The following is a 26,830-nucleotide window of genomic DNA, read 5'->3' as shown; positions in this document are numbered from 1 at the left end:
ATGGTGCATGAGAAACAGGATAGAAAGTGAGGAGTAATGAAGGCCATGGATAGAAAGGTTTGCAGTGAGGCTTATCGGGCTGGGCTGAGGTGTTTCACCAGATGATAAACAGAAGAGGAAGGATTTCAGCCAGAAGACTGTCATGCATTGCTTGTAACTCCATTGCTCATGCTGCACATTTTAAAGAAACTCATCATTCCCTGCAATTAAGTATTGCTGACTTGTTTGAGCTACACCACAGTCAAACTAGGCACATCAAGATGTCGTAAATTACACGGTAAATAGCAGCTATTCATAGGAAGCCAATTACCTGCTGGCTGTATTCATCTTTAGCTGTGACTGTCAAAGACACAAAAAGAGAGCCTCATCTGACATTTTTGTACTAGTTTAATTAAAGTGCCACATGTACATAGCTTTTGATTTTCTAGTAGGTGGGATTTTTGGTTTTTTCATAGCAGTAATAAATTGGACTAATTTTCCAAATTTTGCGATGTATCAGTTACGATACTAAAGCGAGCTGCAGTTAATGGTAAAGCACAAGGTCAACTATGCTTTTCCCACCTCAAATGGCTGCACGCACTGCTGCAAAGATTATATTTGTAGTTACTCCAATAGACTTCAAGCAGCGTGTACACCCAATGCACGTACACCTGTTTGAAACACAAAAAGGTTGGAGCACTCTCAGACATTTGAACACACCAGTTCATTAGGCTCAGACATATTTAGCTCAATACTGTTTTTTGATTTCTTTTTGGTGAGTTTTGTCCCAGGTTTCGGATACTTTTCCTTGCTATGAATGACCTGGATATACTGGTCATTGCTGCTGTTCTGCGGATCACTGCTAGATTCAATGGAAACAGAATCAGATTCTGTTAGAGACTGCTCCAGCTTTGGCTTTGGTTTTGGTTTCATGCGTGGTTCAGGATAGTTCAGGTGCACTTTCTTGTAAGCATATGGAGGCCTGTCCAGGTCTAGTTCAAAACCATCATCCCAGGACTTGTACTGCACTCTGGCTAGATCCTTGCTCATAAGAACGTGGCCATCAGCATGTTCTCCAATGTAAAACCGTGGTGCTGAGCGAAGATCAGACAGTGAGCGAGGGCGATGAGATCTGTTCATGAACTCTCTCCCAAGTTCCTCTTCATCCTCATCTTCACTGGGATGAGGGGAGTATACCTGGTGTGGTGTTCGAACAACGTATCTTCTGACATTGCGTGGATACAACTCAATAATATCTCCTGATTCATCCTTCCTGAAGTGCCTTTGGAGTCGGGAGGTAGAGCGGAGAGGTTTTTTGCGGGACTCGTTTTCATTAACAACATAATACCTGGTAGTATACGGTCTGCGTCCCACAAAAACAGGAGCCCCTGCCCCAAAAGCATCCGGATTTACCTGCCGAATGCCTTTTCTGAAGAGAGGCTCAGAATGAACATCTTCAGGGCGCTTTTTGAAAGTCACTGGTGTGTAGGGTTTTGTTTTACAGAGCTCGCTCGCACTCCCATGCACAACACTTGGGTACCTTTAGGAAGGGGGAAAAAAGGAAGGAAATAGAGATACACATCTATCAATCAAATTAATAGATATAAAAAAATCATTGCTCTAGAAGTCAAACACTAGATTGTAGGCGTGGACATCATGGAATCTCCATTGTTCCAATTTTTGAGGAATTGTTAGAGGAACACACCATAGAAATTAAGAGATACACTTGGTTCTTCCCTGGAAAAAAGGCACAATATAACTGACCTCTCAGATTACATTCCTGTTCTGTTTTACTGTTATTCAGGACACTGTTTGAAAACACTACCTGATCACTTGAACAAAGGTAGCTTAAACCACCAGTTTGTCATCTGATCCAACATGTCCAAACTGGTCCTCCTACAGCTGGGCTTGCACAGGCATTCTGCACAGTGTTCCTTCACTCCTACTGAGTGTGTCTAAGGCATGGAAACAGTACGCTGCACAAACTGTTTCAGGCATATGCCAGAGGGAAAGCTGAGTATTTGATTTTGCTCAAGGTGTGTGTAAACTCCAACTACCTAATTGGAAAAGTTTTATAACCCCATCTCACTTAAGGGTGAGTTAAGGAGGTGGCATCACCAGCAATCTGAATATAACCCATGAATGAATCTGCTTTTAAAATATTCCTCAACTGGTTTACTGCTCCAGACAGTCTGAACACACAGTTATTTTGCAAACACACAAAGGTATGTCATGGAGCTGCTGGAAAAAAGGCCATTTCAAAACCAAAGCAGTCTTACCTGTTTGAGATGTGATCATTTCTTGGCTTCTGCACACTTGAGACTGAGGGAGCTGGCGTTAAAGAGGTTGAAGTGGGAGTTGCATTGACAGGTCTTGCAATATCAGTTGAGGGCACAGTTTGGGGCACAGACTGGGAAATGGTTTGTATTCTGGTGCCTTTGCTCATGGGAGATTCAAAGTTCAACACACTGCCATTCTTTCGGGGGGTTGAGGACCGGACAGAAGACTCCTGGCTGATAATATCATTTTCTTGCTCTGGGCTCTTGTCATTCCCATCCAGATTTTGGATTCTGGCTAAAAAATAGAAAATATTACAGGAACTGCCCAGGTCTCTAAATTTAGAAGCTGATGTGCAAATGCAGGGGCTCAAATTCACCCTTCAGTCAGGGGATCCAATGCTAACAGAACCCCACCGTGTTTGGAGAAGAGAAACAGCTGTCACACCAGGAGACATGACAATATAAGGGGAGACTGGCATAAGACTGGCATCCAGACATAGTACTGGGGAATATAGCAGCAGAAACACTGGACATTGCACTGCAGGAGTCCAAAACAGGCAACAAGCCAATGTTTCTTTTCAAGAGCCCTGTTTTAGTACACAGTGTACACCACTTCCAATATAAAAGTGGTCAAAGTCAGCAAACTGGCTCCAGTGGCTGTGCTGGTCACAGCCAGAAGTTGAATTTGTTTTTGTGACAAATCCAACTGGGATTTTCCCCATATATATGTCCACTGGAGAGCTATAGAGGGTCACAGTAGCATTGAAATCTATCCCTGAGGTTACTGAATCATGCCATCTTGGCTTGGTGAATTTTTGCTTGTTCCTTACACTGGGAGGTATTGGAAGGATGGCATCCTTCTTGTGATTTCTGATTATTAAAAGCTGGTAAGTGGAAGGTGCAATTTCAAATTCCCTCAGGCACAGTAGACATTAAGTCTAAAATCTTTTTGTGTCCTATGAAACCAGCCATCTCAGGTCAAAGAATAGGGGCTATCCCCTTTCTTCTCTTCTGCCTGCTAGCCTCTGAATTTTGCACAAGGTCTGTCATGATTTTAATCAGAGATGCCTCTGGGTTCTGTCCTCTTGGTGGTAAAAGCAGAAAAACACCCAGTCCAAAGTTGCCAGAAGAATTTAATTGTAAACCACACACCCCTTGGCTGTCAGTGCTGCCAAGAAGTCAGGGTCAAAAACCATCTAAGAGGAGGACTCTACAGGAAAGGTGTAGGGGTTTTTCAATGTAGTTGTACCTGCCTATTTCGGTGACAAATCAAAATGGGGTTTCATCCAAATGTTTTATTAATAGTGGCATTTCTAAAGCTCACCAACTTACCGACTGCCATCTGAACCATCTTTTTCTTATCCTCTGTTCTTTCCTAAAATACATTCAGAAGATAGAGCAGCAATAAATTATTATGGATTAGAGAGTAAATCCACTGCTGTGTAAAGATGAAAAATACATGATTGGTTTTACATTGCGAAACACAGAAAGTGACTTGAGAGATTTAATTAGGTTAGTATTTTTTCCAAAGACCCACCAAATTCCATGCAAAAGTGCTTTCTTTGTACTGGACTTACTGTTTGGATCTTCATTCTCAGTTGATTGTTGGTGAATTTTAATGATCTTGCAATACTCTGTAGGTAATAGATCAGCATGCTGTAAGTGAAAGAGGTCATTATGAGTCACTTCAAACATTCCTGACAGTTTTCTCTTCGCAGGTTTATAGGTCATCAAAGTGACGTACAGGTACAGTTGCTCCTTTGCAGGATTTCCTTTATACCATGATATTGGATCACAGCCTTCTTTCAAGCAAACATACATGAAAGAAATGACACTGAAAACAGATTTAGCAGCGGTTCTACTTGTGCCTGTGTTTTTTGCAGGTCTTTTCATTATGCATGTAAACCCCTGTATTCATTTCAAGCTTTTTTTGGTTTAAATTCTCAACCTGCTCAAAATTAAAATTTTGATAAGTATTTTATTGTCTTTTTCCCCTAGTCCTAGGTTATGCAACAGAGACATCAGAATTACAACAGAGCTTACACACTCACATCGGTGTAATTTTGTTGACTAACTGGAGTAACACCTTGTTTACACTGGCACAGTGAAGATCAGATCTGGCCTGACATAATGAATTGCACTGGCTTTCAGATGAAGTCAAGTCTCATAGCTAGACTTCAAACTGCAAACATTTACAAATGCACTTAGCCATCAGTATGAAGCAGTCAATAGATCCACTTAAATTTGTCAATATGTTCGTATTTACATGGCTGGGACCTTCAAGGTTGAAGTTACAGGTAGGAAATATAGCTTCTGTCTTTCTGATTTGTCTGAAAAGCCTGCTGGGGAGACAAACTCCACATTCCTCTGTAGGTTACAGGGGGCAAAATGATACAAAGGTACATGCAAGACAAATGATATTTCATAGAAGCAAAGTGAATTTCAAACAGCTCAAAGTAAATATTAATTCCCAGATGCAAGCAATTATTTAGAAACTAGAGTAAGAAAGGACTTCCACTGGAAAGTCTGCAGCAAGTTTTATTACATTAGCACTTTAGAGCAGACCTTCATAATTGATTTATCTTGTCAGAAATTAGAATGACCGAGTAGCTTCTTTAAATAACAGACTGAGCCCTGTTCACAGTCATAAACTAAACTAATGACCATGAGGAAAGGGAAAATTAATTTGTGACAAGCTCTTCAGAGGGAAGAAGGATCTTAAAACTTCCTGGAACTAGCAGCACTGCAAGCCTTGACACAACAGAGAATGGTGCTCCAACACGATACTCCAGTACAAGAAATTCCTTTTGAAAGCGTGATGACAGTCTTTAACAAACTCTCATTCCCATCTGATCCATATACCATCTATACAATAAGGTGGTTCGTTTGGTTTTTTTTCAGATATGCCTAATAAAATGACAATAAACCAGTGTTTGTTCCTGCGTATCAACATTTTACCCTCCGGAGATAAGGGCAGTATTAATACAATCAATTTAAGCTGCCTGAGAAAACCAAAATACTTACAATAAAAGTAGTAGTGCAGGGAGGACAACCACAGGACTGCTGATGTAAGTAATCACTGTGTTGAACCATGGGGGAAAATCATTTTTGATTGTTTCAGAAACAATGTCATATATTTTATCTTGTCCGCTACAGGGTGGGGTGGGGGGTGGGTGTGGGGTGGAAAAGAAAAAGAAGGTTCCATTAGGTGCAATTTGTTAGGTGGTGTTGCACTGTATAAACAAGGACCTTAATCCAAAACCTACTTTGGAATAGTATAATGGGAAAAAAAAGAAAATAAAAAAGAAGGCAACTCATTCATTATTTGCTTGTTAACAATTTTTCCAAAGCAGGAGAGCATTGGCCAGGCCTGGAGGGTGCTTGAAGAGACACGTGTCGGTGATGTGTGCTAGATCGCCTGGTGGCACACTGCGTTATGCAAACATAAAATAGCTGAACCATGTATATAAAGTGAAACGTCACACTGCAATGGGAACGTGAGCTAAAACTGGGAAACATTGGCAGCAGGGAAACATTGGGTGTTATTGAACCTGATTAATTTATCATGAGAGGGTGAAATAATATCTTTGCAGTTTTCCTTAGTCCATCATGACATACCTGAAGGGACCACAGTTTGAAGATGGCTTGTATCGGGCGATAGCAAAAATTGTTGGTAACATGCATAGGAACAACATGAACAGCAACATGGCCAAGTAGAAATTATTGGATCTGCAAGAAACATGTTTCAGATTATACAGATCAGAGAGAAAAACAACATAAAAGGTATGAGTGTATCTATCTAACAAGTTCACGATCTAAATCAAAATCACTCTGCTGGCAGAGATTAGAAAGTCTGGACAGAGCCTGTTTAAATAGAGTCTTAATGATCAAAACCCCATTTACAGTTGTTTCCAGATGCACTGCTGCAGCCAGACAGTGGTTTGTAGCAACTGATCTTACTGTCTGGTTGTGTCGGAGGGGGAAAAGAACAGTGGCAGAAGTTGATTCATCTTCAAAACACGTTAGGAACAACTGATTGTTATGAATTAAAGATGCTCGGAATTATTTCCGTTTTGATTAAACGAGTAAGATAGTCATCATGATAGAAGAAAAATGGGGAAATCTGTTGTGTGATGCAACAGACAGAAGGAGATACTTCAGAGCTTTCAAACACCAAGGAATAGGACTTGCAGCAGTTAACACATGTAGGTTATTTTGCTCAGGCTTGAATGGAAATAACACATTAATGTTAGGCCGTATATATTGGTCTAGGAATATTATGTATTTTTCAGTGCATATCTTTAACTACTCTGCTTGATAAACCTTATGGTTTCTCAGTAGCTATGTTTTGGGTTTTGGTTTTTCCCCCCATAGACTCATGCTGGCAAATATTACTGTTAAATTAGACCATCAACCTTCATAGCTACAATCTCCTGTCATTTTGTTCCTATGCACAGGAGACATTTCCGCTGTCTGCATTTGATTTATTCCTTATCTTTTGTTCTTATTTTGACTAACCGAGATGCTCTGAAAACCTGCTGATGTGGCACATTACACGTTAACACGGCCCAGCTCCTCAGGTACATGAGTCCAATCAACTTGAGAACGTTGAATGCCGGTAAACAAGGCGAAAAGAAAGCTCCCATCCTGGAAAAACAATACCATGTCAAAGTTCAGTGTTGTCAGAAGCAGCTTTAATAGCAGAACAACATGTAAAAATCCCAGGTATATAGCTCCCTACCAACAAATGATTTCTTGTTATAATCAGGTATAAGAGACTGCATTACCAGTATCCTACTGGAACAGGTTTCATTGGGAATCATCAGATTGACTTAGTAATCAGCCAACAAAGGACAAGAAAAAAGTCACTTATGGACTACATACCAGATCATTCCTTGGTTGTAGACCAAATGCAATACATTCTCTGCAATTTTGAATTCTCCATATTCTGGCTACAAGAAACACAGTGTAGGTTGAATACTTTGTCTTATTCTTTTTCTCACATCATTTATTAGAAGTATTTGACTGAATCAGTTTGCAGACAACCCATAGCCTGAAACACCCAGATCAAATCCCAGCTTTTGGTAGGCAGTGGAAACACAGTAAAACCTATTCTGCAGCAGGGCATAAACAAACAGTTTCCTATCTAGTTTATTTCATGTCTCTAGATAAGGACAAAGAACAGTCCTCAGCCTTTCATGCCAACAGCTAACCACGCATTACAAACCACTATTTTCTTCAAGGGCTATATGCTTTTCCCTATTGTTTCTTGGACCACTATCTGCATTATGGATAGATGTCACTGACAGAAAAAAGGATGTGGGCAGCAACCCCATGCCCTACATCTCATCTTTGATTCTGGGACTACTCCACAAACTCATTTTGAGAAAGACAAAGATTTTTGCACCACGGCCATGGTAGTAGGCTTGAGAAAAACATCCATTCTCAGTATTTGCCTTGTGCCCTCCAGATAAATTCCCTGGTTGCTGTACCTTTACAGGCGTGTTCTAGTAAGAAATTACTGATCTGTTGAAAGGCACTAAGGTGCCTTTCATTGGTAGGGGAAGAAACCTACCCATCTACAGCATCTTAATTTGATAAAAATAAAGGCTACTTACAAACTTGCTTTCCAGATCCCAGCACCAGCAATCACTTAAATATCGGACACACAGTCCACGGAAAAAATCTATTAGCAGGATGCTCGCAACTGTGAAAATCATGTCGATAATTGAAAGCTTTAGCATCTCCTGAAATACACATTGTTTACACACACTGAGTTATTCTGGAAGCAAATGGGACTGTGCACTGTTCTCTTCCATTTGTACTTTAATTTTGGACCAAGCTTAGTAAATTAATGAAATAAGATTTGAATGTACAAATTCTTTCCTTTGGAGCTTTCCTGTTTGTCTCTTCCCTTACTTGTCTTTGTTATTAGCAAAGAACAAATACAATCAAACTTCCAATGTGCTTTCTATTGCTTGCAGCAATAAAACCGTGGTCATGATGCTTCAAGATTTTTTTAAAATGTCAGTTCTGAAAATTTATCTAGATAAAGTGAAATAAGTTTGTTCTTCTATTGTACCCAATCCTTTATTGGACTGACTATTGCAATATATACTTAGTAAGTACTTCACAATAAGAAATGCTTATTCATACAAAACCAATACCCAGCAGCAGTAGGGTCATCAAGCCATAAGAAGAGGTGTTTAGTGCTTATAAATGAATGAACTTATCCCTATGTTTAATTAAGCTTGAAACACAATCAAATAATAATAAAAAAAATCTATTCCAAACATCTGTAGCCCATTCTGGGAAAAAACCCCCAAAGAATCAGAAAACTTGAACACTCATTCTAAAAATTTCTTGATGCCCCTGGAATAGGGAGAGGGGCATAGGCATACAGGAATATAAGTCAGGGTGATAAACCTAGGACAGGTCTTTGCCCCAGACATCAAACAAGACCTTTCATATTGCTCCCTCTTGAACAAGCAGCTCAGCCAGAAGCACACTAGCATTATTTGCCTCTAGTTCACATGTAAGGAAGAAAAAGTTGTCTATTCCACAGATTTTCTACAACCTAACTGGGAACATACATACATGGCACCACTACCGATCTGGCTCCAATCTTACTGACTGATCGTGCTTTAAAACCTATTTCTGCACCCTCTTTCTCTGAAGAAGTGAAGAACACTCGATTCTGTAGTGATTTAGAGAGCTGGAATGAATAGAGACTTCAGAGACACTGCACAAATGACCAAGAATACAATCTCATGCTTGGCTTGGCTCTGCATCCCCATCTATCCAGGCAGCAGTCTGAATCTGCACGGGGTGTGTGTTGCTGCTTACACATTTCCATAGTCATGTTTTTGCACGAATTTAATAGGATGTATCCTACTAAAATAGGATCTCTCTCTTGCATCTGTAGAGATCTGCCTGTGCAGAGCTGAAGACACGGACCAAAGCCTGGCAAAAGAACATCTGTACAACACTAAACACATTGTAGATACCGAACAAAAACCAAAGCTTGTATCTGTGGCCATATCACTTTGTGCAGTCTTCTCTCCACAGTCCTTAGCTAATTTCTGGAAATGATACAAAGTAAAGCTCTAAAATTGAACACAGCACAACATGATTTTAACATTTCCTCAGATGTGGGCTAGGAATAAGTTGATGACATAATAAAACAATTACGTACTTGACCAACATATGTCTCCCAGCACTGATCCTGTGACTTCTTGCTGTCAGCTGTTGTATTAACCAGCGAGTTAGAGACTGTCATGCTTTTAGCACGACTCTCTTCCCATGTGACAGTTCCATTTCTCTGAAGTTGTACATTAGGAATAGTTGTAGATGAATTGCCATCTTTAGAAAAATTTGTGGTAGAATCGCTTGCACTGTTGTTAAAATTAGAGTCCTGAAATAATAAATGTCCTGAAAGCTACTTTTTCAACTGTAATACATGCAGATACCTGTGCCTCCTACAACATACACACAGAGAGGCATATCTTTGTGTATTTTCAAGCAGCAAGGTGACACGCAGCTGTCAATACACAGATGCAGGTGGAACTTGTAAGGACAGTACTGAAAGCTGATTTTAGGTAACGATGGGTCTGGTTTTATTCTGTTTGTTTTTTGGGTTTTTTTGGTTTTTTAAATATTTAAGAAATATACATAAATATATTTATTGTGATACCTTAGCAATCAAATTGATTCAGTTATCCTTAAAAACTACAAGTTGTTATAAATTAACATTATGAACTCAGCTTAACTTTACAAACCTCTCAAACTTTAATATGTTTTAATAAGTTTAAAACAGATGTTCATCTGACTTCATGTATATCATAATAAATTGAATGCCTTCTCTGAAGTCTACTGGCCTTACACATCAGGAAACATCAAGTGAAACTTACAGAGACATTCATACTGTCCACTTTATCCAGGAGAGCAATGATTAAACTGTAGAGGTTTCCCAGGTACAGAACAAGAACCCTGAAAAAGAGGATAAGAAGATACAGGTTATGGGCACTGTTTATCCCACCAACTACTCATATTTTCTCTGGTTTGGCTGGACTAAAACATGTGACCAAAACTTGACTCTCCTCTTCCTCCCTTTTTCTCCCCCACATGTATTTTCCACACTGTGTAATGCCCATACCTGGCAAGCTGGAAGCGAAGAGTGGTCCTTGGGTGATACATCTCCAGAGCTGCCACAAGCTCAAAAGCAGAGGGTGCAATCATTGTAATCAGTGACACAACTACGCTCACCTACAGAACAGAAAGGAGCAGCATTGCTGTAATTTTGCCTGTAGATCTTCTCTGGTGCCTCGACAGCTGATGGAAATACTGCTGATGCACATGCTTTGGTGATTGTTTTTCTTGGAAGAGATGCTTTAAAAAGTTGTTATTGACATTAGTAATAACAGTAGTTGTGATCAGAATTACAGATCTGGAATACCACTCAGGAATCTTTACTACAGACATTCGAGCTTTAAATTTACTACTTTATTAATTACAATAAAAACTTAACATGTGGGAAACATGAAGCCAGCATTTTCCTCTGAAATGGATGAGTAGTTCTCCATATCTGTTCACTTCCTACTCTCAGCATCCACTCCTTCCTTGGAATGGAAACATTCACAGAGCATTCAGTATCCCCCAGCTGAAATCAATAGCTGTTGTCAAAGCTAATTCCTTTCTAGTCTGTTGGCCCAGAGTTTGCCTAGCTCTACCATGGACAGAAAAGTAGATCTGTAAGTGATGGGAGAATTTATGCTTTGTCCTCACAAAATCAGGGCCAACTAGAGCTACAGCCTCTGTGAAATGGGGACCTGCAGCATCCCCCCGCCCACTTCACCTTGATGCAGAGACACATCCCAGTATCTGCACAGCTCTGCCCTCTTCATTTCTCCCAGCTAATCTCTTGTGATTTACACTTCAGTGCACACTATTGCTACACAAAGTCCTGGGACAATATTCCAGCTTCTAGCACAGAGGTGGCATAATGACAGCATACCTCATTTTTTTCCCAAAGAGTCAATTCCTTTTTGTTGTGCTCTAACCTTTGGGATCGATCCACAACAAAATATATGATGTAAATACTTCCAGCAAGTGAGAGCAGCACAAGGATGTTTGCAATAATTCTTAAGCTTATAGTCACGGCCCTAGGGAAGGAAAAACAAAGACACAGAGCCAATACAGTAGGTTGCCTTATGACACTGGGGTCTTTTCTAAAATTATCTTTAGAAGGGCAAGTGAGCAGATTAGCCCTGCTATCTGCATCGAAACAACACTTTGAAAAGTATCTCTGGTCTTGTATACATACAAGTTTTTGCTTTTCTTCTTTTCCTGCTCTTCCAATATAGCTTCCTTGAAAGAAACACAGCATTATCATTTTATTAGTGTTCAGCAAACATAATGCACATATCTTTCTCAGAACAATAGTAACAACAAACCTCACATCCTGGAAGTACAAGTAGATAAATACCCTCTGTCCCTTTTTTTTTTTTTTTGACAGAACTGTCAACAGCTACCCTCAGTCATTGAAATAACTAAATACCACAGCTTATTAATTTATCCTGATGCCATTTGAAGTAAATCTGTTCAATGACTTAGTAAGAATACACCAAATTTGGGAAATTAGTTGCTTTTGAGGACAACCATGTATGTTCTTAAATTCTAAATGGAAAACCACCTGTATTTAAAGCAATTATCTCCTACTGAGAGTTCTTTAAGATATCCATTGACCATTTTTTAAGAAGAGATGCAACAAATCAGTGTTTTCACACTGTTAACATGAATTTGATTCTGTTGCTCATTGAAACTACATCACCAGCAAATTTGTTTCTGGTTACCTAACTCCTTGCTGCACATACAGTGGCATTAGCTAAACCTCTTCTAAAGAACACCACAATGGCCTTGCTGGGACAGAATAACATCAGCAGCAGTATGACACAACTGTAACACCACACAAAGATGTAATACCAGCCCTCCCCTAGGCAAAAAGATCTGTAAATGTATGCCAAGAAAACAATAGGAAATGCAAGGGAATGAGAGGCAAGATTTATATAGCTTACAGCTGAACAAACAAATCAACTTCCAAATAATTTGAAGGTCCGTTGCTCACCCTAATGCTGTTAACTATGGCAGCAGCTTTGCTCTCTGCAGCCTCAGGGTTTCCTATTAAATAGTCCCAAGCACAGAACACTCTCCAACAGAAAGTGTAATTTTCATCAGAAGCACTTGCTAAACTCATCCTTGAGTTCTTTGCCATTCTGTAAAAAGAAATTTAAAAAAAAATAAATCTGTTGTTGACACGTGAAGATGAATACAAGGAAATCACCACTTTGGTTCATATTTTTCAGATTCAAAACTGCTACTATTTAGAACTACTGAAAGTTTGCAGCAATTAGTGTAATTGTTGGCAGCTTTCTGAAGAAAATAAGAGGGTGAGGTTCAGAGCATAGTGCAGAAGTGACTCACTGTGGAAAGGCGTTTTGATATTTAGTCCTTTATAGCTGACAAATAAATAAGTCTCTAGAGCTGTGCACTTAAATGTATTTCAGTTTTATGATCTCTGGGTAGGATCCAGCTGGAAGATACTATCACTGTGATTGCAAGCTAGTTTGGCAAGACTAGTGATCATGAACAAGATCTGTTTGTTTTGTATTGTTTCACCCTCACAACAGAGGTTATCATTGAATAGAACTCAGTGCCATTTTACAAACCTTAGGAAAGAGAGGAAACCCCACATTCATCTCTGTCAAGATAGCAGAATACATCAATGTGTAAGGACTGAAATGAAGGTTAGTATCTTGTGAAGGAAAGGGCATCCAAAAGAACAACATTAAAAGGGGAACTGTAAGCAGCTAAGCAGAGTTAGTGAGCTAAGACAGAAGAAGAGCTAATCATAGCCAGAACTTGCAGATGTGTTAGATGAGCATGAAACATGTCAGTGACCCTCAGCACAAACCATCAGGTAGAATAAAGGAAAAGGTAAGGTTTGGTATCAAAACAGAGTTACTACAGGCAGTCCAAAAAATGTCCTGGACTGCACTGTTTTGGCATCCAGAAAGGAAGGGAAAGCAAATCAGGAGTGACCTTGCCCTTCTCCAAGCATTGCACATCCCTAGATTTATGACCAGCGCTAGCAGCTTTGCTGTCTCTGCTAAGCATGTCCTACTCCTGGCTCTTCACCAACAAAGGAATTAAGTTCCCATTCGAATGGGACATCACGTGCCAGCTGAAACAATGCAAGCAATGTGACATCTAGGGTGGGAGTTTCATGCTTGCATTTCAGTAGATGGGAATAACAATGCTGAAAGCACTTCACTTAAAATACACATTTCTGGCATAGCAATATTCATACCATAAAAGAAGAAAGCAGAAGGGACTTCCACGGGTCTTGGACCTTACTCTGTACAAACACAGAGCACACAGATCACCCCGTGCTGCCCTCCTTTCATAGGCTGGGAAACTGAAGAGAGCGTGAAGATAAATCATAGCAAGATAAAGAACAAGCTAGAATTAAACTCGGTCTGCCTCCCTGCTATTCTGACTTGCCTGGATTCATAGGAATAAGAGAAGAAATTCTGGAAATGATTGCCTGAACACACAAGGTTATGAACAGCAATAAATGGGAACTCTTTACTTTTTTAAGAGAATGATGAAGCTGTAAGCAAACACTGCCATTCCAACGAGGAAGTAGGCAAGAGGCAGCCGGTATCCAGCTTTCCCAATCTTCCTGTCATGCCCGTAGTAGCCATAAAACAAAACAGAGTACTGGAGGTAGCCCTGCAAAGACCAGCGGCCATCAGTAAGAGCAGTAATGTATGGTTACAACAGAACAGCAATAGTAAAACAATAAAGAGTGGTTTTAGTCTTGCCCCCAGGGACCAGATGGTGTCCAGGTCTTGAGCAGATGCGATACGCTCCTTGGGAATGGTTTTGCTGCTTGTGCTGCCGAACGGTGCTCCGGCCAGTAGCTGGGAACAAGAGAGAAGGTCTCAGAAACTGTCTGAGCTGGGGCTGCATAGCAGAACCCACTAAGAGCTGCCTGCAGGCGTGATACTGTCAGAATAGTGAGTGTGGGCCATTCCTTGTCCTAAACTAGGCACCCTGAGAGAAATCCTGCATTCATTTTCCATTGAACCAGTTGGGGTTTTGCTATCTGTACTCATCCTTTGAGGAAATATAGTACTCTGTGTACATCTTGAAATTGAAATTAGTTGAGAAATGAAAAGAGAGATCATCCAAAGCCATTAACAAAATAGCTTTAAAAACTACATTTGTTTTAATTTAAGATTTTTTCAAGTAAATAGGACAGGGCTTCATCTCAAATGCTTATTTCAACAGTAAATCTACTTTTCCCTAAGCAAAAACTGAAAGTGAATGCCTTTATTTCAGTTTACTTTTTTTGTCGCTTTCAAAGGTACTTTTTTTTTTTTAGTTTAGCCACGGAGAAGAAAAATCAGATATTCCTATGGTTTTTCATGACATTTTTAAAGCACACGGTAGGCAAGGCAAAATAATACTTAAGAGTAATTTAATAAAATTAATAAAAAGCCTTACTTGCATGCAAGACCTAAAAGTTATGGCTGTTCAGAACTTCTAGAAAATGATTTCTAATGGACAATAATTTGTAGTCTGGAGAGACATGTTTCATTTTTCTGCCTGTAAATGGCACTATCAGGACTTGAGTGTACTCAACACAAACTACAGCTTTTAGGATTTGGTCCCGTCTTAGTAATCAGATACAAACACATTCTGTTAAAGCATTAGTACCATGTTGACAAAACATCATCTCTAACACTAATAGCAAAATTCTCTTATCCTTTGGCAGAAAACACCCCCCTTAATAGTGGAATTTATTTTAAATAATTCATTTCAAATCGTACATTGCAGGCTGACGTATGCCTTTAAGAGTGGCATTTGTTTAATTCAGAAGGGAAAATGCGACAGTAAGCATTTTTCTGAAAATATTAACAACATGTTCTTACCTCTGGTAAGACTACAAAAGCTCCTGTCATTATCGTAAGCACAATATTGATTCCAAATAGCCATCTCAAGAAGATGAAGTATGAGGCAACTCCAGACCCAAAATGACCTTAAACCACAGAAAATAGTTAGCTGAGCGACACAGTCTGTAAATGCCTGTAGCATTTATTAATGAAGTAATGTTTGAATAATAAACCAAAAGAAAAACCTTTCTTATTCAGGCAGGGCATACAGCCAAGCAGAGAACATGTTGACATGCCACTGAGGAAAACGTAATTCCGACACAAACTCTGTTGGGGACATCTGATGATTACCAGCAGTATTTACACAATAAACGGCTGTGTTGGGTGATGTCATGCTTCATTTTCCTTTGTGGCTGAAGCACAGAAGTATGACCTGACTGCTGATGAAATGTTAGGGCCTGCTTTAGTGCATTTGAAAGACACAACGGTGCTGGTGATGCAGGGTACAACCACATCTAACCCTGAGCAGATCTGGGGATGTTGGACTGAGGATGCTGCCCCACGGACTGTGATAAACTATAATCAGATCTTCATATTTTCAGAACCACAGTGGGATAAATTTGGCTTTTAAACACTACCTGCCATTAAGACCACAAATGAGAACTGTGCAGTGTCTAAGGCACCAGGAAAAGAAGAAAAAATCATCTTAAATGAAAAAAATCACTGCTGAAAGTCTGCATTTAACACTTTCTCCCAAACATTATTTAAATCAGTAAATTAGAAAAATAAACCATTAGACCCAGCATTTTAGCAAGTGTTTTAACATTCAATTCCATTAAATCTCTATACTTACTCTCAATTTTCTTTATTCTCATTTCCCAAGGAATAAATATGACCACAAAATTATATGCAAGTCGAAGAAACTTCCTCCAAAGCTGAGAGAAAAAAGCAAATATGAAAAAAAATCTGCATGCACAAAATCGAGTGCATTTCAATTTGTTGAATTAGAGCTATAGCTTTACAGTATCAACAGAAAAATGATATTTGTCTATCATGCATTATAAAGTATTTTTAGAACAACTAGATATTAAACACCCCATATTTTAGGCAGCAGCAGTGTCAATATTATATCCTATAATCTAATCTCCTAAAACCAAAGAGGAGTAAGTAACATTTTAATTACTGAATATATCACCAATCTCTTTGGTCAAAGTTAATTAATTTTTATGGTGGCATATAGGTATTTTATTGCATGAATGGGAAGTATTTTAATTAAAATGAAGAAACTGGGGTGCTCTGAACTGCATGGGAATTGCTGGGATGGCTATTTTCATTTAAAAACAGGGCGGAGAAGGGCATCGAGCAACTTCTGCCAGTTATACTGCAGATACATACAGCATTCAAAGGTATCCATGTGGAAGTCGTATGCATTAAAATTATAGTTAGGTAACTATCAACATTTTACCTGTCCACTGCCTACCTGAACAGAAAATTTATGCTCTTAGAATCCAGAGAATGGGCATCTGGCATTAATTGCAAATGTAAAAAAATACAATACAAAACCCCAAAATAATTTAATTGAATTATTCAGTGTCAAAGATATTTCAACTTTTATAATCAATTAAAAATTGGCATAAATGGATCATCCAATTATGAACATTGTGTATTTTGCCAATTTAAAAAACTTACTGAAAAATGTATGTGCTTACAGCTGCATTTTGTGCATGTCAGCACGTGTTCAGGGAATAAGTTCTTTATTTTGACGATGTAGTGCTTGTTTTGCTGTGCTACAATTTTTGTCTCCTTAATCACCATGTTGTTTTCTGAGACATTATGTGAAAATTAAGCCCTTCCAATTAAAAAAAAATAAAAGCAAGCAGCTCATTCTGTTGCATCTGCTGAATTTAGCCCTGGTATAAAGGCTGTATTCCCTAATTTGGTCTAGGAGAAAAGAATACATTTCTCCTTCACACAATGAGCAGTGCTCCTGAATTATATCCCTGTGCTATCCCTATTCCTTCATGTCATTAATTTTCAGTAATTAGGGCCAGGGTCTTATTTTTCAGTGGTGTAAATAAATTTGTAAGGATTAAATTCAAATTCTTTAACTATTATGCAAGCTAACCCTTTCTAAGGGATTTTTACAGTATTTACAGTAAGCTATTGTAGGATTGTCTTCCAAACTAAAAGCTAGACACATTTTTCATACTAAACTGTTAACTGTGGCCCCAGAGTCTGGTGAAATAGCTCTTCAAGGCTATAGTGGTATCGTGCTGTTAGTATCCCATTCCCATCAGGACATCTCGCAGGCATCAGTGTTGGAGATTATTTGAGAAGGAAGCTTGTACTGCACATAGAAGAATGCCCATCCCTCAATACACATCAGCCTGCAAAAATGTAATTACTCAATTCACAATAAAATAAAAACACCCCAAACAGCTTTTAACTGCTTTTTGCTTCCTCTCCAGAGTTCCCGAGTTAGAGATCAGGACTGCACAGCAAATGTACACTTATGTGAATGAAAACTGAAGATGCCTATTAGTAGAGAAAGCAGTAAGTTAAAGAAGATCAGCTGTACCTCTGCGCCAGCAGCTTGGTAACCTCTCGTTCTGGTGAGTCTGCCTTCGTACTTCAGCACAATGTCTTTCGCCTGTCTGCACAAGAAGGTGGAATTTCATTCTACATCGATACTGTTACTCAGAGCCCCTCATTCCGCACAAGCTGCAATTAGCAAAGCTGTCAAATACCCTGAAATACAGTTGTGGACTGTCTCATCATAAAATCCTTATCCACTCCCTATTGATGTTTTTACTGACACTTTAAAACCACCAGATTTTATCTGAGAAAACTCAGCATTCAAAACTTTGCAGTGAGTTTTCTGATCCTCTAGGTTGTGGGGTATTTTTCCCCCTCTGTCCTTTCGATTCAGGGTCTGTCTCTTAAAATGGTGAAACCCAAATGAATAAAACAAAAAGATCCCTGTTACTGTCTGGTTAATCTCATGTGGGTACCAACACCGCAAGTGCTGTGTAATGCTCTTGTAAGGTGCAAAGAGGTGCATGTTCATCTGGTCGATCTCGGCAGAAGGAGACCACCAAAATCTCATCAACACGAGCAGGAAGGCAGCAAGTCACAGACTCTGCATAAGAGTTTTAAGAGGAAGATACCAGATGGAAAGGAAGAATAAGGCAAGCCCCAAACAGATCATGCTGTCAAAGACCTGGGGCAATTTAAACAGGTGGCACAAAGAGGTAGGCACCCACTTTTTAACCATAAATTTGTAACGATTGATATAATAATTGCAATCTTATAAGCTGTGGAACAGGTTATTACTGTGTTGGATGTGCCTTTTAAACCAAGAAGTGTCCAGTATTTACTGCAACATATAGCCTGAAGACCATGTCCTGCTTCTGTTCTCATTCCAAGCAATCACCACATACAATTACCTTGGAAATGGCAGACTGGTTTTCCATTTGGGACAGAGCAAAACAATTTTGCTGAAAAATTAGCATTACTGACAGCCTTTCCTTAGACCACTGAAGGGCTGGCACACTTTTAATCGTTAATGACCAAAGCGTGGTTTCTTGCTCTGTCTTCTGTGCAGTGACTGTCTAAAGGGAGCCTCAGGAGTGCACAAAAGACAAGTTAACATGCAGACTTTCTACTCCAAGTCTGCTGCCTTCAGCCAGCTCTCAGATCTTGTCAGAGCATCCTCATGCCAAGCAGCTCTTACTTATTTCTGTGGGCAATCCCTTCCAGCTTACACCAAAATCTTCTGAGACTGGAAGTGCTGTAACAGGCCGTGAGCCTGAAAGCTTTCATGCAGACACCTTTACCTGAGCGTCCTCAGCTTCTGCCTCATCGGCCACGGCCGGCAGCGGATATTGGACATAATCTCCTTCTGGTACTGGATGTTCTGAAAGATCTGCTCTGGGTCATGACTCTCAGCCTTTTCTTCAGCAATATCATCGTCCGAGTTGCTGGCAGCCCAGGACACACCCCGAGAGAGAAAAGCAAGGCAAATTATTCCCATTCAGAGCCCCAGCAAACTGTTGATTTTCCAGGATCCAACCTATTAGAGCAATATAACACCACAACCATTCTGTTTTAAGGTCGATGAATAATTCGGATGATTCCCTCATCTCTAGGATGCACATCTTTTCCTCCCCACCACTTGCTGCTCAGTCATAAATTACTCCCACCCTCCACCACAAATCCCAGTCTTTCATCTCTGAGCATTTCCAGCCATACAGCTTGTACATCATGCTAGCAAGACACTGTATACTTTTCTGGAACAAAGTGCTGTCTAAACATTTCCAGCAAGAGCACTTAACATTCGTTTATTCACCACACGGTGTTGGCCTTTTGTTTTGATTGTAATAACGATAAAATATTTCTTTGTTACAATGGGGGAAAAAGAGGCCCAGAATGTGGTCACCCTTCGTTCCTGTTCCCCACGGAGTCAGACGGGAGTGTGGGACCCTGTACACCAGGAATTTCCTATTCCTGTGAAAAGATTCACACGCTTTGATGTAGATTTCTATGGGTGATTATCAAATCATCTTTTCTGATGCTGTCACGACGTATCTACTAAGCTCAGCTTGCTCAGTTCTTGGTTTGAAACAGGTACATGAAACAGCACCACTATTCATTCTGACAGAGGTCAAAAAAACCTGTCACGGCTGTTTGCCCCCAGATGAAATGCTGAGATCTGAAGCGCTGCAGCAACCACCAGCTAGGAGCTTTTCTAGTTATATCACTGCATCCGTGTTGGGAACAGTCCCTGCAGTTTTGCTGGAAAAGCAACACCTTTTAGTCACTTAGAAATACAGCATAACCTGAACCACTGCTTGTAAGAACATTCAGAGGACATACTTTGTGAGACCACTGATCCATAGTCCTGTCCCCTCACCCACAGTTGACATTCAAGGTAAATGCATAACACACAGGGAAAGTAGAGATTTCTTACCTGGCTATTGCCTGAACTCACTGGAGTTATGCTGTTTTATTTACGGTGTTTATGCTGCAGTATGAAACATTTTTGTGAAAACTTTTTTTTTTAAGTTTAAAATACATCTAAATAGAGAGAGAAGAATGATTTTCTCATGCCTCCTTTTATGTTGCTGCAATGTCCAAATGAAAGCGAACAGGCAAGATCCCACTTGTGTGCTATATGGGTCAGCCATGCACTTCGGGAGAAGAAGGTCTCCTACCTGTGGGGTGGCTCCTGGTAGGTGTAGATGCCGGCGTGCCGCTTCACCGTTCGATACTTCTTGCTGGACTTGGCAGGTTTTGCTGTGGCAGAGCCCGTCGCTGCTGCCATGGTGGCAGCTGCCACCCGCTCCAGGTGACACACTGCCACGCTCGGATGAAGCCTTTAGAGCTCGCCGGTCGGATGTCTCATAAGCAGCCAAACGTTATTAAGTAGAGAGCAGCAAGCGACTGCGAGCCCTGCAGAGCAGAGGATTGCTGCCTGGTGCTCCAGCCGAGGAGAGGACCTGCTGCCTGGCAGTCCTGCGTGCCTTAAAGTGGCAGTGCACAGCAGCCACTGCCAGGGCGCTTCTAAGTGAGACACGCAGAAGCCAGGTAGGGAGCAGAGTCAGGGTGGTCCAGCTGTGGGCCTCACTTCAAAGCTGAGTTTCCCTTGTCCTGGGAAAGATATTCCCACTGCACCACGCTGGCCTGCTCCAGGTTTTGGTTCCAATAAATGTGCCGGTGACATCTTTGCTTCACTGGCTTGAGAGAACCTTCCTGCTCAGGTAAAGCGAGACAGTTTGGATTTTGGCCTTTACTAACAAAGACAAATGTGACCACATTCTCCCACAGGACTTGCCACAGGATCCTCTCCCAGAGGACAGCCCTGAGACAGAATGGGTGGCTGTTGCTTTCCTGGGCCCCAACCTCTCCGAATGGCTGCCATCCCTTATGCCTAAATGTAATCAGAGGTAATCAAAATACCTGCTGTTCAGACAAGTACAGATTACCAGGCAATTCACTTTTTATTGATATTTGTAATATCTTAATTATGTTCAATTCCATCAATTACTGCATCTTCTTTACCCTTTACGGTAAGCATTGACTAGATTACCAATAATAATTAATGGTTATTCCTAGAGGTAAACCACTGGAAAACATTACCATCTGACGCTCATTTCCCATTTCTTCAGCTCTACTACTTAAGTAATTTCATTACAAAATTAGCTTAATAGATCTAAAAGTATATTTAGCACAGAGAATCACTTTAAAAAATAACAAATGGACTGCTGCTGTGAGCTTGAGGACCCTATATTAAAGACCTACTCTCCCTCACTTTCTGGATGTTCTGGGGCAAATTCTGGCACTTTTATGCCTTGTTTTTCCATTCTTAAATAAGGGTAGCATTTCTGCATTTTACTGGGATGATGCAATCAGTGTCTATCATATGATGCTTGCATATCATTATATCATTAACTACATCATATGGACATGAATGTCCCAGTTCATGCAAAGTATTTATGTGCATGATAAAACTGTCAGCAAAACATCAGTTTTCAGTTTCAAGCATCCCAAATAAAATACAGTAGCGATAGCTTTGACTCAGTGTACATCTACTCAAAAAGTAACCCATCTGATTTGACCAAAGAATAACTACTGGGCAACTGACATGTTCTTCTTGCCAGCAGTCATATCTTCATGGAGGAAAGTCCCCAGACACTGTTCCTATAGTCGGCTCCAACATCACCTCTCCATCAGCATCTCTTTGATACTGGTGTTAGATTGTCAGGACAGCACCAACTGCTTCAAGGTTTGCCGTGACCAGCAGGGCAGCTGAAGAACTTGACACATGATCGAGTGAATTTCTGGTGCCTTTCTCCATTGTAGAAGTTGCAAATATTCTGGGTCATATTATTAAACCAGAGCAAAACAGACCAAGACAACTTGATATGAATAGTTTCTATTTCTGCAGTTTAATGCTCAGAACATGGGAGAGAAAGGAAGAGTTTACAGACAGTTTTCACTTGTTCCTAACTTGGTATTTTCTCTCCCTAATAGCTCTGTGCACAGTGCGGCAAGGGTTTCAGTTACATAAATCAATGGTCTGTTGTAGTTAAACCTTTATTTGCAGCCTCTGTAAAGAAAGAACATCAAGTTCCCTCTACTAAATTTCCTGTAGATAATAGCACAGGCTGCTTTTTTCGTCTACCCTGAGTTAAAGTATTGTCATTTGCTGAGAAATTTTACTTTTCCATTTTCATGGCTCTGTTGTACTATACTTATTTAGTTAAGTAACTAAAGAGCTAAGAATGCACAAATGTCATTATTTATAGTCTGAGAGTTACTCACATGGTTTACCAGTTTTGAAAGGGTGTCTCCTTTTGGTGTAACTCTACATTTTCTAGGTGATAAGGAAGGTTCAGTTTAAATGAAGACAGCTCTGCATTTTCAAAATGTAGTCAACAGTAAAGCACAGAGTTCCAGGAGTATCTTGTTTGAAGCTTCCCCAGAAATCTGAGAACTCTATTAGCACAAGAGCATCAATACCCCTATGCAGAATGTGTTAAAACCAGGCAGCTTTATTCTGTACCACTGCTTTCACACTCCACTTTTTCCACCTATGTGTGATTTTTAAACCTGGTACAAAACATTGGTGGAAGCCCCACTTAGCCATGTTCTACTTCCTACATGGGTTTTACCTTGAATTAAACTCACTGGTCCCAACTCCATCACAAGCATCTCTCATACACAGCTCCTTTAGCCATAATAGAGACTAGTGAGGTTTTGGGTTCCAATTTCCAGATTCTCAAGGAAGGAAGGAACATAACACTGTTACTTTTTCTGTGCTGCATGTTATTATTTTTCATAGTGAAATCTGTAAAACAGAGCTGTTAGAGCTTTGATGTACCAAATTATCTGTACCATACTTAAATCCATCAGCCTTGGAATGGCTTTCCTGTTTGGCTTCTAGATCACAGCACAGAAGAAGCATCCTCCTATCCTCTCTGTGTGTCAGACCATCCATCAAGCGAAAGCAAACAGCCAAAAAGAACACGTATCAGGCCAGGAACATGTCTCCACCGAAAGGCTTATCATCTCTTTCCAGCTGGAAAAACAAACAGAGGAACTATCCTGAATGCCAGAAACGCCCTTTATAGCTTCGATGCTCAAAGTGTGCTGCAAACATGCCCACATCACCACTATTCTGATCTGCTGCAAGGTACATTGTAATTTAAAAGCATTAATATGTCAGTTCAAATGTATTTCCTTGGTTGTAGTTATTCCTCTGCATCTGGTTCCATGGGATGGCATCGGAGCCCAGATTCTTCTGCCTTAGCTCGTACGACTAAGTGTCTCTCTAGTGAGGCCAGTCTAAGAAAGCCCACTAGTTTCCTGCTTATTCCAGTTATGTGCAGAAACAACAAAAACATGCTGCAGATAGACATCTCACTGAAGAAAATTCCCAGGCACCCAGAAATAGGTTTTGACACAGAAACATCCTAAATCCCTCAGAAAGCATAACCTCCAGAAACTTGGCTCTTTCTCCTCTGTATTACAGTTCTGACTTCCCACTTTTTGCTGAGCTTTGGGGTGCCTTGTCTTCATTTGAGGGAACTGCACTTATCATTTGTAGTTCCCAGAGATCACTACATTTTACAGATAAGGCAGTTTGTATCCTTTAATAGGATGGTGGCATAGCACTGCCAAAAACATTAAAATACTAACATTAATGACTTATACAGATTTAATTAGCTGGTATATCTTAACATGTCAACAGGAAGACAGATATTGTATCCCTTAGTTATAAGAAAGCCTAAAGTTTAAAAGGCAAAGAGAGAATTTAAGCCTGACATTTATATATCTCTGATACTGCCAGTGCTGGAATCACACACGTAATCTGAAGTTACTACCAAACGTTAAAAGAACAATGAGCAGCAAGTGGCTCATGAATTCAGAGCCCATCTGACAGGAGAATGCAGAGCTCTTTTTAAGAGAAAATGGAAAGCAAGCTTTAAATGCTTATCCCTGAAGTTGGTGGCATCCTCTGTCGTCTATGACCCCCACAATGGCCTCTTTAAAGAACTCAAGCATTCAATCACATCACAAAGAGGGTTTTGGTTTTGCTTTTCAACTCTGCAAGCAGTTTAGCAGCCAGAACACCCAGCTGCCCGTTTCAATATGCTCTATTGAAGCCAGAAACCTGCTGGGGTTTGTTTTACTCTGAACGAATACTACAGGGGTTATAGATTTGATTTCAGTTGCCATTAACTAGATGTAAACCAGGACATTAACCTTTTACGGCAAAACTTGACAGTGGCAGCATTCTGTGTGTAATAGGAAGCCTCACATTTGATCCATAGGATCATTTTGCATTTTCCAACACTTATCCAGGAAAAAGCCAGGTTGGTGAACTCCGCTTACTGAAAAGTCAGGCAAACAGCAGGCTTTGTTCTCCATGCTCATCCATTCCCATGGAGTTGCAGTTGAAATTTTACCCATCTTTCCAGCACTGCAGTTAAACTCTGGGACCTTTTCAAAATCTCACTGCTTTGGAGTTACAACACTGCTGATCCCAATTCCCAAGTATAAATTCAGAAAGGACTCAGTTTTCCAGTCATGTATGTAAAAAGAGAATATTCATCCCTCCAGACCCTGAAACACATAAAACAGGTGGGGGAAAAAGTATTTGGAAACACTGAAAAAGGAGACTGGTGCATCTTTAAGTGAACTAAGTATCAACAGCGCTAAAACCATTCAACCCCAGTGACAGGCAATGATGATGTACAGCATCCAGGTTTGTGTGAAAACACTGAAACTCCTCTTAGTTTGAGGACCTTTACTTTTTGAACTGCAAAAACTCAGATCAAAAGGCAACTCAGTGGGACTTCAAAGACAGACACTCCATTTTCAGATTACAATCACAGTTCACCTGTTTGGTCTCCAGAGATACTATCAACGCCCATCTGGACATAAGAGCAGTTATGGGATTTCCAGGGTAACAATGTCAAAGCCATCGGCTTCACTTACTGAGAGTAAAATTGATCTACCAAACTCTGTTAAATCACTACCTCCCCACAAGATTGTTTGGACAGTTTAATTTCATACAGAAGGTTTTGCTCTTCTATTTCAGCATGTTCATAACTCTTACTGACATTTATCAGACTTGGATCAAGGGGAATACTCCCATCGCAGTTCAATTTTCTTTTTGAGTTCACATCCCACATAAAAGATAGTCCATTTCAAAAGCTCCCCCTGTGCAGTTAACTTACAGCATCATAAAATGACTATTTTTATCCATTAGATGCATATCACAAATATTAACATACACATTTCTGCAACAGTACAGCTTACAACAAGACATTGAATTCAGAAAATTTTCAAGAGCTTTTTAATGCCTAATGTTAAGACAGTGGCTAAGGACAAACAGAAGGGCTGCAGAGAGGGTCTGAGGACAAACAGAAGAGCCACAAGCAGAGCCAAGCACCCATGGTGGAGCAGAACCAGTGCCGCCAGTTTCCACAGCCAGTTCAAGTGGTGCAAATAGCTTACAGCAGTGCCCTGGTTTGTGTGACATGCAGCTCTCTACTTTTGGGCAGCTAGAAAGTAATAGGTGCTGTAAGAAACCTTATTTTTCGAGTGTCAGAAGCTGTGGCTCCTCCTGCTGCAAGGGAATCAGTACTTTGTGCAATTTGTCTGTCCAGCAGCATGACGTGCATCCTACAAGCATATTCATTTCACCAGAGACCTTTTTGAAAGCATCGTAAACAGATTATTTTCCAGACTTACATGAGCCATTACAAGCCAGGCCTAGGAATCAGTGAAAATGAAGGAAATAATTATAGAACATTTCAAAAAAAAAAAATTCCACATTTTTGAAGAAAAGAGAAAAAGTCCAAGGAATTGATAATGCCAGACGGTAGCAATAGTCAAGATTTGGGGCTGGCTTTTTGCATTTTTGACTGAGATTAAAACCTTGAATTTATATAGCTACCTCTAAGGGTCTTTAGTCAACACATTCTTCCATAAGATTATGTCATTTTAGTCCAGGGTGAGGAAGAAAAGAACTGTCAATATTTTAATTGCAGAAAGTTCAGGTCTGACTCAATTCAAGTTGGTTTTCATTGTCCTCCAAACATCAGAATGTTATTTTGCACTATTTCTGACATTCACCAAAACCACACCTTCAGCCAGAGTTGAGCATCACTTTGAAACACACAGGATGATGTTTTGCAGCTGGGAAGATCTGAAACAGAGCAGTCAGAAATGTTTCAGCTGAAGCAAGAACTTCTGAGCAGCAACAGTCAAGCCCCTAAGCTTCCTCCTGATATCTTTGAGATCCAATTTGCAGCTCAGGTCAGGTTCTTTAGGGACAACTTGTTCTTCCCCAGATCTTTTACCATCTAGGGGGAGGATTGAGATGCTATAGGTTTATGCCTTGCCTAAGTCCCTGCAAAGTTTTATCCCACATGCCTAGCATGGAACCACACAAGGACAACACACACAGTTATGACAACCATCTTCCTTTAAAGGGATATGAAAAATAAAAGAACTGAATTCTGTCTCTCAAACTAAAGGGATTCAGAAAACCATAGTTTTCCCCTGCTAGAAGAATGCTTAGGAGATATCAACTGGTTAGAAGTG

At 40.2% G+C, this 26,830-nt stretch overlaps 1 protein-coding gene across 1 annotated transcript; it reads right to left on the bottom strand.

The window, feature by feature from the left end:
• Positions 1–391: 391 nt before the first annotated feature.
• Positions 392–20,537, bottom strand: TMC3 (transmembrane channel like 3; the record flags this gene model as incomplete). The annotated part of the gene is made up of 23 exons (XM_084267938.1): positions 392–1,519; positions 2,259–2,604; positions 3,591–3,633; positions 3,836–3,914; positions 5,283–5,408; positions 5,877–5,987; positions 6,777–6,905; positions 7,143–7,210; positions 7,877–8,005; positions 9,266–9,340; positions 9,454–9,672; positions 10,169–10,247; positions 10,414–10,523; positions 11,272–11,419; positions 11,581–11,624; positions 12,382–12,529; positions 13,906–14,048; positions 14,141–14,239; positions 15,254–15,360; positions 16,068–16,149; positions 17,793–17,868; positions 19,051–19,194; positions 20,428–20,537. The coding sequence occupies 23 exons, from the start codon at positions 20,535–20,537 to the stop codon at positions 682–684; spliced, it is 3,453 nt and encodes a 1,150-aa protein (XP_084124064.1). The 3' UTR covers positions 392–681.
• Positions 20,538–26,830: the final 6,293 nt, after the last annotated feature.

Source organism: Gallinula chloropus (assembly GCF_964237585.1).
Source record: "Gallinula chloropus genome assembly, chromosome: 9".
Taxonomy (NCBI): domain Eukaryota; kingdom Metazoa; phylum Chordata; class Aves; order Gruiformes; family Rallidae; genus Gallinula; species Gallinula chloropus.
Note: the sequence above shows the minus strand (reverse complement) of the source record. Positions and strands in the feature narration are given on the sequence as shown.